This window comes from Oncorhynchus kisutch, unplaced genomic scaffold (genome assembly GCF_002021735.2).
Source record: "Oncorhynchus kisutch isolate 150728-3 unplaced genomic scaffold, Okis_V2 scaffold658, whole genome shotgun sequence".
In the NCBI taxonomy this organism is placed as follows: domain Eukaryota; kingdom Metazoa; phylum Chordata; class Actinopteri; order Salmoniformes; family Salmonidae; genus Oncorhynchus; species Oncorhynchus kisutch.
In genome coordinates, this window is record NW_022262603.1 from 1 (window position 1) to 11,685 (window position 11,685).

Genomic DNA, 11,685 nt, shown 5'->3' on the forward strand with positions numbered 1-11,685 from the left:
ACCCTGGCTACCCCTATCCCAGTCAACTGCCCTGCACCCCCCCACAGCAACTCGCCCAAGCCTCCCCCATTTCTCCTCCCCAAATCCAGATAGCTGATGTTCTGAAAGAGCTGCCAAAATCTGGACCCCTACAAATCAGCCGGGCTAGAGAATCTGGCCCTGTGCAACTTGGTCCTGGACTTCCTGACAGGCTGCCCCAGGTGGTGAGGGTAGGTAACATCTCCACCTCGCTGATCCTCAACACTGGGGCCCCCACAAGGGTGCGTTCTTAGCCCTCTCCTGTACTCCCTGTTCACCCACGACTGCGTGGCTATGCACACCTCCAACTCAATCATCAAGTTTGCAGACGACACTACAGTGGTAGGCTTGATTATCAACAACGACGAGACGGCCTACAGGGAGGAGGTGAGGGCCCTCGGAGTGTGGTGTCAGGAAAATAACCTCACACTCAATGTCAACAAAACAAAGGAGATTATCGTGGACTTCAGGAAACAGCAGAGGGAGCAGCCCCATATCCACATCGACGGGACAGTAGTGGAGAGGGTGGAAAGTTCTAAGGTCCTCGGCGTACACATCACGGACGAACTGAAATGGTCCACCCACACAGACAGCATGGTGAAAAAGGCACAACAGTGTTTCTTCAACATCAGGAGGCTGAAGAAATTTTGTCTTTACACCAAAAACACAAACTTTTACAGATGCACAATTGAGAGCATCCTGTCAGGCTGTATCACCGCCTGGTACGGCAACTGCTCCGCCCACAACTGTAAGGCTCTCCAGAGGGTAGTGAGGTCTGCACAACGCATCACCGGGGGGCAAACTACCTGCCCTCCAGGACACCTACACCACCCGATGTCACAGGAAGGCCAAAAAGGTCATCAAGGACCTCAACCACCCGAGCCACTGCCTGTTCACCCCGCTATCATCCAGAAGGAGAGGTCAGTGCAGGTGCCTCAAAGCTGGGACCGAGAGACTGAAAAACAGCTATCTCAAGGCCATCAGACTGTTAAACCAGCCACCACTAACATTGAGGGGCTGCTGCCAACATACTGACTCATCTCTGGCCACTTTAATAATGGAAAAATGTATGTAATAAATGTATCACTAGCCACTTTAAACAATGCCACTTTATATTCTGTTTACATACCCCTACATCTCATATATATATACTGTACTCTATACCATCTACTGCATCTTGCATATGCATGTTCGGCAATCACTTCTATATTTGTATGTACATCTTTTCATCCTTTACACTTGTGTGTATAAGGTAGTTGTTGTGAAATTGTTAGGTTAGATTACTTGTTAGATATTACCGCATGGTAGAACTAGAAGCACAAGTATTTCGCTACACTCGCATTACATCTGCTAACCATGTGTATGGACAAATAAAATGTGATTTGATTTGACCCTCTTTCTAAAATGATCTGCCGAAATTGTTGCAACCCCTACTACTAGCCTGTTCAACCTCTCTTTCATATCGTCTGAGATTCCCAAAGATTGGAAAGCTGCTGCGGTCATCCCCCTCTTCAAAGGGGGAGACACTCTAGACCCAAACTGCTACAGACCTATATCTATCCTACCCTGCCTTTCTAAGGTCTTCGAAAGCCAAGTTAACAAACAGATCACCGACCATTTCGAATCCCACCATCAATCCCATATTCTCCGCTATGCAATCTGGCTTCCGAGCTGGTCATGGGTGCACCTCAGCCACGCTCAAGGTCCTAAATGATATAACTGCCATCAATAAGAGACAATACTGTGCAGCCGTATTCATCGACCTGGCCAAGGCTTTCAATCACCACATTCTTATCGGCAGACTCAACAGACATGGTTTCTCAAATGACTGCCTCGCCTGGTTCACCAACTACTTCCCTGATAGAGTTCAGTGTGTCAAATCGGAGGTCCTGTTGTCTGGACCTCTGGCAATCTCTATGGGGGTGCCACAGGGTTCAATTCTCGGGCCGACTCTTCTCTGTATACATCAATGATGTCGCTCTTGCTGCTGATGATTCTCTGATCCACCCCTACGCAGATGACACCATTCTGTATACTTCTGGCCCTTCTTGGACACTGTGCTAACTAACCTCCAGACGAGCTTCTATGCCATACAACACTCCTTCCGTGGGTCTCTAACTGCTCTTAAATGCAAGTAAAACTAAATGCATGCTCTTCAACGATTCGCTGCCCGCACCTGCCCGCCTGTCCAACATCATTACTCTGGATGGTTATGACCTAGAATAGTGGACAACTACAAATACCTAGGTGGTCTGGTTAGACTGTAAACTCTCCTTCCAGACCCACATTAAGCATCTCCAATCCAGAATTAAATTTAGAATCGGCTTCCTAATTTGCCAAGAAAGCATCCTTTGCTCATGCTGCCAAACATACCCTCGTAAAACTGACTATCCTACCGATCCTCGACTTTGGCGATGTAATTTACAAAATAGCCTCCAACACTTTACTCAACAAATTGGTTGCAGTCTATCACAGTGCCATCGGTTTTGTCACCAAAGCCCCATATACTACCCCCCACTGCGACTGTATGCTCTCGTTGGCTGGCCCTCCCTTCATACTCGTGGCCCTCGCTTCATACTCGTCACCAACCACTGGCTCCAGGTCATCTACAAGTCTTTACTAAGTAAAGCCCTGCCTTATCTCAGTTCACTGGTCACCATAGCAGCACCCACCCGCAGCACGCGCTCCAGCAGGTATTATCTCACTGGTCACCCCCCAAGCCAATTCCTTCTTTGTCCGCCTTTCCTTCCAGTTCTCTGCTGCCAATGACTGGAACGAACTGCAAAAATCACTGAAGCTGGACACTCATCTCCCTCACTAACTTCAAGCACCAAGCTGTCAGAGCAGCTCACAGCACCTGTACATAGCCCATCTGTAATAGCCCATCCAACTACCTCAACCCATACGGTATTTATTTGCTCCTTTGCAACCCCAGTATCTCTACTTGCACATTCATCTTCTTCACATCTACCACTCCAGTGTTTAATTGCTACATCGTAATTACCTCGCCACTATGGCCTATTTTATTGCCTTACCTCCCTTTTCTTACCTCAGTTGCACACACTGTATATATACTTTTTTCCTATTGTGTTATTGACTGTATGTTTGTTTATTCCATGTGTAAATCTGTGTTGTTGTTTGTGTCGAACTGCTTTGCTTTATCTTGGCCAGGTCACAGTTGTAAATGAAAACTTGTTCTCAACTAGTCTACCTGGTTAAATAAAGTTGAAATATATTTTTTTAAATATGAAAAAAAAAACAGGTTCAACGAGTAATATGGAATTTATGTCTGGAGTAGTTGACTTGATAGAACCTCGCTGTGTTCATTCACTGAAGGCCTGTATCAACCTTTTGAAGCTGTTAACTACTTGCATGTAAAAGGACGACTTTCAATGGGATAGAATCCTGAATCAAACGTTATTTGTTCTACAATCTGGTACACAAACAGACCTCTATAGCAAAATAGACCATAGATCTATCACATGGGTTGGAACTGAACAAGCTATTGTCAGTTCTATGAATCAATGACTGCTGTTTGAACTGAATAATTACACTCTGATGAGCTGCAATCGAGAAGCCGAAGACATACTGGACATGCATTTACAAAGCTGCAAGCTGTTAGTATTGTGGTTTAAATGGCTGTGGTTGCAGTCCACTAAACAGTCACAGTGAAGATATCACACATAATGATCACATAATCATACCTAAATGCCAAAGGGACAGTTTCTCAGACACAGATCAAGTTTTGTCCTGGACTAAAAAGCACTTTCAAAAGAGATTCTCCCTTGGCAATGCTTTGTAGTCTGGGACTAGGCTTAATCTGTGTCCGGTAAACTGGCCCAGGGAGTAGCAGTGACAACAAAGAGAGGAGGTACTTGTGGTCTCCAACCTCTGGAGGGCGCTCTCCATCTCCCTCCTCTCCTCTTTGGCCTCTTTGATCTGGAAGGTGACTCTGGCCAGGAATTCCTCAAAGTTTGACAGGAGGTGAGGCTCGTCCCTCCTCAGCTGGGCCCACAAGCTGCGCACCTCGCCTGGACTGGAGGAGGGGGAGAGAGACAAAGACAGAGGGTAGAGTTCTGATAAAACTACAGGGACCGGTCACATTCAACTTACCGGTTGACCTCCACTATATCAGAAACCATTGGAATCACTGTAAAGACACAGGGGTCCAAAAGCGTAGAGGGGTAAGTTGAAAGTTCAACCCCACACTTTCCAAGATGAGGCAACAACCCCAAACAAAGATATTTGGGGAATACATACAAGGTGCAATATTGTAATGTTGCATATGTAATATTGTATAGTAATAAAGTAAGTAATAATGTGAGGTGCGGTTAACTCCACCCACTCCTGGAACACGTTGCTGGCCCCTAGGCTCTCCAGCAGCATACAGAAGTGACTCTCCTCCTCATCCTCCCACCCTCCAGTCAACCTCTCATCCCATTGGCTCTGGTACAGGGCTTCTGAGGGCTTCCTAGAAGTGGGGAGGGCGGGTGCTGCGTCCTCGGCTACAGAGATCCTCCGGCTGTGCAGGAACTGACCTGGGGACAGAGCAGGAAGCATAAGCATCACCAGCAAGATGTCGTAACATCAGTTTGAATTACAAATCAGAGGGTGTTTCAATTTTGAAAGTGCCCTGCACTCACAATTATCAAGTTTCTGATGGTTGTGAAAAGAGAACTCAAGTTTAAGTTTGTAAGTGCATTTTATACAGAGTACAACCTATCCTTACCTGGGTGAGCATCTACTCCCTGCCAGCTAGGAGATAAATTAATCTATACCTTATCTTTGTCACGTTTGAATGTGGTCCCTCACTCCATTGATCTCGAAACATAAGTTATTGAACCAAGAGTAAACCATGAAACATACAGCAGATTGTCCCTTGGGGATGAATAAAGTCATATTGAATTGAATTGAAATTGAATGTAGGGAGATAAAGAGAAAAATAGGGAACTCACTGAATCCTGATGAGAACACTTCGAGGGTGAGGTAGCCGTTCTGGTCAGTGTTCAGGGAGTCAAAGACATTATCCAGTTCTTCAGCAGTGAGGGGTAGTTCTCTGTGAAGCCTCTGTGGAACACAGACACGCACACACACGCGCACACGCACGCACACGCACACACACGCACACACACGCACACACACGCAGATGCACATGCACATGCACACACGCAGATGCACATGCACAAACACAAGAAATAGATTGTTTCTTCTGCTAAGAGATGTAACACAACTCAAGCCCAACTGTCCTCTCCTGCTTCACTCCAAAGAGAAAGACATTCAAGTCAGTAGCATTGGATGTGCATCTACTACAGCTGTAATATCTGTCACCCTGGACCTTGTCCTGCCTCTTTGAATAGAAATGTATCAAGGAAAACACGCGAAAGAAAGACATTGAATAGAAAATGGGAGTGATTAACTGAGTTTACACCATTATTGTGGATTTCATCTTGTCAGTGCCAGTGGTGTGGTCAATGCTAGACCTGATTGTGGATTTCATCTTGTCAGTGCCAGTGGTGTGGTCAATGCTAGACCTGACTGTGGATTTCATCTTGTCAGTGCCAGTGGTGTGGTCAATGCTAGACCTGATTGTGGATTTCATCTTGTCAGTGCCAGTGGTGTGGTCAATGCTAGACCTGATTGCAAAAAGGGACGGGAGAATATTGGCACGGAAGGTATAGGCCATATGATTGTATTCATTAATAGGCAATTACATGTTACATTATCCTTAGATAATGCACATGTCAACATCACCATTTTCCAGGTGATTCTTCTGTTAGCCTTTTAAGCATTTTGTATGAACTATATAAATGTACAAAACACTATCCCCTCTAAGCCCGGACAACAACAAAAGCCGTCTCTTGTTCAATTCAAAACAGCGCTTGAGTGAAATACAAAAATTGTGTGTGTAAGTGTGTGCATGCACCTGTTTCTGATGGAAATCCATCCAGTGTTCCTGGACACAGTGATCAAAGGTGCCGTGCTATTGAGTGGCTGCTTCAGTGAGCAGGTGGAGAGGTTCTCGATATGAAAACCTCTGAATGGTCAATGAGGTAGAGAACCATAGCACAAAGCACCTCCTGCATGTCACACTGTCCTCTGGTTATCTCATGGTTGTGAGAGACAGCATCATTTGTGTGTGTGTGTGTGTGTGTGTGTGTGTGTGTGTGTGTGTGTGTGTGTGTGTGTGTGTGTGTGTGTGTGTGTGTGTGTGTGTGTGTGTGTGTACCTTAACCCTTGAAATTAACTTGCTTGTTTGTCTAGTTTTGATTTACATTTGTCAACTAATGTGAATTCAACAAAAAATGTCACTATGTCATTGAATTAAGGTCAAAGGCTAGGTGAAAAAAATATGAAATTCCCTTTGTTGATTACTTTTTTCAAATCCAATTATTTTCCCACATTGATTCAACGTCATCAAATTAAATTTTGGGGTTGAAATGACGTGGAAACAACGTTGATTCAATCAGTTTTTGCCCAGTGGGTTTTGACATAATTCCCATAATTGTCCCTCTGTCAAAACAATTATCTAAGCATGGCTGCATCAATGAGATAGACATCTATGTCCATAACATCTAAGTTTCTAACAAGTGTAAAACTGAGGCAAAACAAGCCCCCCCATCGCCCCCTCCTCGTACCCTCATATCGGTGCGTGTGATGAAGTGTAAAACTGAGGCAAAACAAGCCCCCCCATCGCCCCTCCTCGTACCCTCATATCGGTGCGTGTGATGAAGCCTTTGCCCTCCACATCGCAGGTCTGGAAGAATTCCTTGGTCTTATCCAGCATGGCGATGCTTCCCCAGTCAGAACCCCTCCTGTCTGAACTCTTCCTCATGGGGACAGCTCCTCCTCTGCCCTTGGCCTCAGACTCCTCCATGTCACTAGATATACTTCTGCAGAGTATTCTGGTGGCTCTGAACAAGGTAGAATCAGACATGGCTGTCTCACTCCTCGGCCTGGCCGGTTTGGGTCATGGTGAGCGATGAGACCAGGCACCACAAGTCAGTAGTGATGAGGCCACAGAGACTGTCTAAGAGTTTTCATATCTCAGTAATGGTCTGTCTAAGAGTTTTCATATCTCAGTAAATGGTCTGTCTAGGAGTTTTCATATCTCAGTAAATGGTCTGTCTAGGAGTTTTCATATCTCAGTAAATGGTCTGTCTAGGAGTTTTCATATCTCAGTAAATGGTCTGTCTAGGAGTTTTCATATCTCAGTAAATGGTCTGTCTAGGAGTTTTCATATCTCAGTAAATGGTCTGTCTAGGAGTTTTCATATCTCAGTAAATGGTCTGTCTAGGAGTTTTCATATCTCAGTAAATGGTCTGTCTAGGAGTTTTCATATCTCAGTAAATGGTCTGTTTTGTTCCCAGGTTCCTGGGAAGAATAAAAAGGAAAGACATTAGAATATAACCTTAAATCTGTTTGAAAAGTGGGTACATGAAGACCATGATGATTACAGAGAGCATCAATGTTTTCTTTTTGGATGTATACGCTCTCATAAGTCATTGTTTGACTGCTTTTAAACAGGCAGCCCAATTTTGATATTTTTTTCCACTAATTGTTTTTTCGACCAATAACATCAGATCTTTTCACATCAGATCTTTTTCAGAGCTGATCTGAATTGTCAAAAGACCAATTAGTGAAAAAATATCAGAATTGGTCTGCCTGTCTAAAAGCAGCTTTTGAGATGTGTGTCATGTTGGTAGTGTGTTGTAGGCTAGTAATGCATGAAAGCAGAACTCTTTCTGTGATGAAAGTCTCTTATCTATGTGAAAGAATACAGGAAAGGAGATAGTTGTTACTCAATAGTAACACTATGAGAAAAGTTTGGTCTTGAATCACGTGTCAGCAGTCCTTTGGGTATAAATTCCCTTTTTCATAAGCTGAGACTTTCATCCTAGCTAACGTACTGGGAAGTATGTAAACATAATGGCTTATCTTAATACCGAAGCACACAATCCTCACAACTATGTTAATTCCTGCATACCATAGACTACAGTCTAGACATTGTGAATAAAAACCACTCAATGAAATTCTCTTCAGGTTTGGGAACACTGAATATTAGCAGTCGGTAGGCTGCCTGTATCTTCTAAACACAGAAGTATTACAGTCTGTGCTCTAGAGAGCAACATCCTTGAGCTGCTGTCAGTCTATTGCTAATCTGCACCCTGAGCTGCTCTGTTTTTCACTACATTGTAAAGCAGGGCTACAGTTAACCACAACAAATTGGGGCGGGGGGAAGTGGTTATAGCGGATAGGGCTTCTGTGGAAATGGCGAACGTTAGGTGTGGGTGACAGCATCATGGGCTTCAAATCAAGACCGATCAGACTTGAACTCATGAGGTCTGTACAGTAGCAGTTTTAGTTGAGGTAGAAAAATAACATGACATGCTCTGTAGGTGTTGACAAATGTGGGTAACATTATTCACAAATTAATACATACCATACGAAACGTAACATATCATTCAAAATGGAGTGTCTCTGATTTACATACAGAATAATAAGAAATGCTCTGAGACCGGGTTGGTAGCTGATAGCCTATCATATTACAAAACACTGTATTCCACTTTGGGACCAAGATGTCCATCTGCCTTTTACTCATCTAGCCAGACCAAGAAAGAATGTAGCATCCCATTTAGAAGGAAATGTCAGTTTGGTTAGTTCTCATTAGAAGGAGAATATCCAACATAAATGGCAACAGTAGGATTTTGTTTAATTTAACCTTTATTTAATTAGGCATTAATTATGTATAAAACCGTCAGAATCTAAAAAAGAAAACAATACTATAATTTGTGCAAGATGTTTGTTGCCCTTTCTGACAAAATCGAAACTAGTGTGTGCTTGTCACCGTGTATACCATTTTTAAACCGATGGATGTGAAAATATGTATAATTTCTTACGTCTATATGATCCATAAAAATGTTCACATAGGCAAGTTCATGCATTCTGTATTGAGTAAAATAAGCAATCAAAATAATTAATCGGATAAGCAAAAGAAACACTAATAACTTACCTTTTTACATCCAAAAGATTAAGATATTAGCCCTGAAACTTTCAACGTGGACCAAAATAAAGAAAGCGATGATCGCACTTCCTATTTAGAAAGTTCTTGCCTCTCAAACGACGCTTTGAAAAGTAATTCGCATACCATGTGATGTCATGGGGCAGTCGCCTGAGGGGATTTAGGTTTGAGTTCTCACTAATAATCACCACTTAGGATAGACAGAGCTCCCGTTAAATATCAACATGCAACAGGTAATTAGTACTATTAGAATGACAGCGACAGTGGAAGGGCAGCATGGACATCAAAGACTTGTGCGCGACACATAATCTGTAACTATGACAACGCCTGGGCAAGGCGGTACACGGTGCCGTCCAAAGGGTGTCCAGGACACGGTCTCTATTTTGTCCCGCTACAAATTAAACACTACATTTGTAACTCTCAATTCTGCAGTCTACTTGGATCAACACTAGCTTTAGTTTTGGTGCAGTCATATATAGAATAATAAACCAGACTTCACTTACAACCTTTTATTAACATTTAATAGAAATTGTTGCTTATTTGAAATTAATATTTAAATATTTTACAAGAACAGCTCTCACAAATGCCACCTTGTGGTTCAAAATGTAAATAAACCGCTAAAAAGTCTGAAAATCTATTATGATACAATCTATTCAAAGTGGCAGTTCACAAAATAAGAACAAGACTCATCTATGATATAAAACCATCACAGTAAGAGTTCCAACTGTATATTTGCTATTTGAAGCCTCCGACGTCCATTTTTCTGGGTCATTATCCCGGCCCGGTCCCTTGAATCTTCTGGAGCAGGTATTCCATCTGTAGGTTCAGGTTGGGCTGACCCTTCTTCGTCTTTTTGCTCAGGATCTGAAATGTCTCCATTTTCTTCTGTTTGTACTTCTTGATAGCTTCTTCTTTCTGCTCCTTGTTCTTCAAAAACTCCTATATGGAGGAAGAAAATACCACTCGTTGAGAACAGTCCAACGCTTTTGACCTACGATAGTACTTTTCTGAGGGCTTTAATTGAGAACGTGAAAAACTATACCTCTTTCTTATTCTTCTGCTTTTCTTTAACACTTTCAAACTCCTCTTTTGTTTTCTGATAGGAAGTCTTCCTCAGCATTTTCTTTTTACTCCGGTTACTCATGGGTAGACTGGAACACAACGACACATTAACATGTTGCATTGTAACTCCTTCAAGTGGTTGGCCTTGACTGCAACCACATTTCGCACAAAGCATTGCCACACTTCATTGACAGCAATTACATTTCACACAGTACACTGCAAATGGATAATGCATTTACATTTTTTTGCACAAACTGCTTTACTCCAAACCAGATTAGCTATTTGTATTGTCACAGACACATATTTGGCAGATGTTATTGCGGGTGTAGTGAAATGCTTGTGTTCCTAACTCCAACAGTGCAGTAATATCTAACAATTCACAACAATACACACAAATCTAAAAGCAAAATAATGGAACTAAGAAATATATCAATATTAAGACAAGCAATGTCAGAGTGGCGTTGACTAAAATACAGTAGAATACAATACAACATATACAAATGAAATGAGTAAAGCAGTATACAAACATTTAAGTGACTACCTGTCATTCTTTGAGGCTGCAGCTGGAGTGGGCTGTGGGGCAGAGTCAGTCTTGTCAGAGGAGATGTCCTCTGCAGGGTCTATGGCTGTAGCTAGGTCCGTGGGGGCTTCATTCACAGCCATGGGAGCTGCTTCCTCCTCTACTGGACCACCACCGCCAGCCATCCTAGCTTTGGTTCTGTTGATTCTGTTCGTCTTAACCTCATTCCTCAGTTTCTCGGCCTCAGCCTCGTAGAGATGCCTCAGATGTTCGGGGTACTGTTCTGTATATTGGGTTTTGACCTCTGTGCTCTTCCTCCTCTCCTTCCGTAGCAGTTTGTTGTATTCATGTTTCACTTTCTCCTTCCTTTTGAAGGCAAAGCCCTGGCCTGAGGAAAGAGAGATGTTTATGGTTCAAGCATTAATGTGTATCTGCAAAAACACTGTTTGTTAACTTACACAAACATTTAGCCACCCATGTAGCTAAGTTAGTGTATTAGCTAATTGATCAAAGGGGGGGGGGGGGGGGGGTCTTCATAGATTAATCAGGACCTTTATAGATTCCCCACTTCCACAGTTGGAAGGTCTAGTTATCCTGGCACTCTACATATTGAATGATTTCATTTTATACAATATACATTAACTGCAATTCTAAACACACTTTAGATAGCTAGATAGGCTAGCTTAACCTGGTTGCCGTCTCTGTTCAGCTAACTATTATATTCCAGTGGCAAGTTAGCTAGCTAAAGTGACTGGAACTCAGACTATGGCTAGCTAGCACTGGCAAGCGAGCTGAGCTACCTTCTCCAATACTGCCGTCGAATACTTTGTGCTCAGAGACCCACTTCTTCTTGCCCCCTGGTCGATTGTAGGGTTGGTTTCTATTGGCACGTTTTCCGTCAAATGTGCCCTTGGTCTTCATTTTCTGCTGTGCTGGTGGTGCCATTTCACTCAATTTTAGCAAAATATCGCACGTTTCATGTGTTTACGTCGCATGTGTTTTTCGTCGCATTGTTTTGACGTACGTGGTGGTCTCAGAAAGACATGACAAATCCATCCACGAGCAA

At 43.0% G+C, this 11,685-nt stretch overlaps 2 protein-coding genes across 3 annotated transcripts; both read right to left on the reverse strand.

Moving 5' to 3' along the window:
* Positions 1-3,246: 3,246 nt before the first annotated feature.
* On the reverse strand, positions 3,247-9,228 carry LOC116361439 (EF-hand calcium-binding domain-containing protein 4B-like). 2 transcript variants are annotated; one of them, XM_031815863.1, is made up of 5 exons: positions 9,029-9,228; positions 6,725-7,389; positions 4,974-5,085; positions 4,364-4,556; positions 3,259-4,054 (listed from the first exon to the last, which is right to left on the reverse strand). In XM_031815863.1, the coding sequence occupies exons 2-5, from the start codon at positions 6,950-6,952 to the stop codon at positions 3,787-3,789; spliced, it is 801 nt and encodes a 266-aa protein (XP_031671723.1). In that variant the 5' UTR covers positions 6,953-7,389; positions 9,029-9,228; the 3' UTR covers positions 3,259-3,786. The 2 variants fall into 2 exon arrangements, with proteins under 2 accessions (XP_031671724.1, XP_031671723.1); XM_031815864.1 differs by lacking the exons at positions 6,725-7,389; positions 9,029-9,228 and adding an exon at positions 6,654-6,672 and having other exon boundaries at positions 3,247-4,054.
* A 303-nt stretch (positions 9,229-9,531) lies between these two features.
* Positions 9,532-11,674, reverse strand: LOC109877681 (thyroid transcription factor 1-associated protein 26 homolog). The gene is made up of 4 exons (XM_020469886.2): positions 11,420-11,674; positions 10,641-11,007; positions 10,080-10,188; positions 9,532-9,976 (listed from the first exon to the last, which is right to left on the reverse strand). The coding sequence occupies exons 1-4, from the start codon at positions 11,562-11,564 to the stop codon at positions 9,809-9,811; spliced, it is 789 nt and encodes a 262-aa protein (XP_020325475.2). The 5' UTR covers positions 11,565-11,674; the 3' UTR covers positions 9,532-9,808.
* Positions 11,675-11,685: the final 11 nt, after the last annotated feature.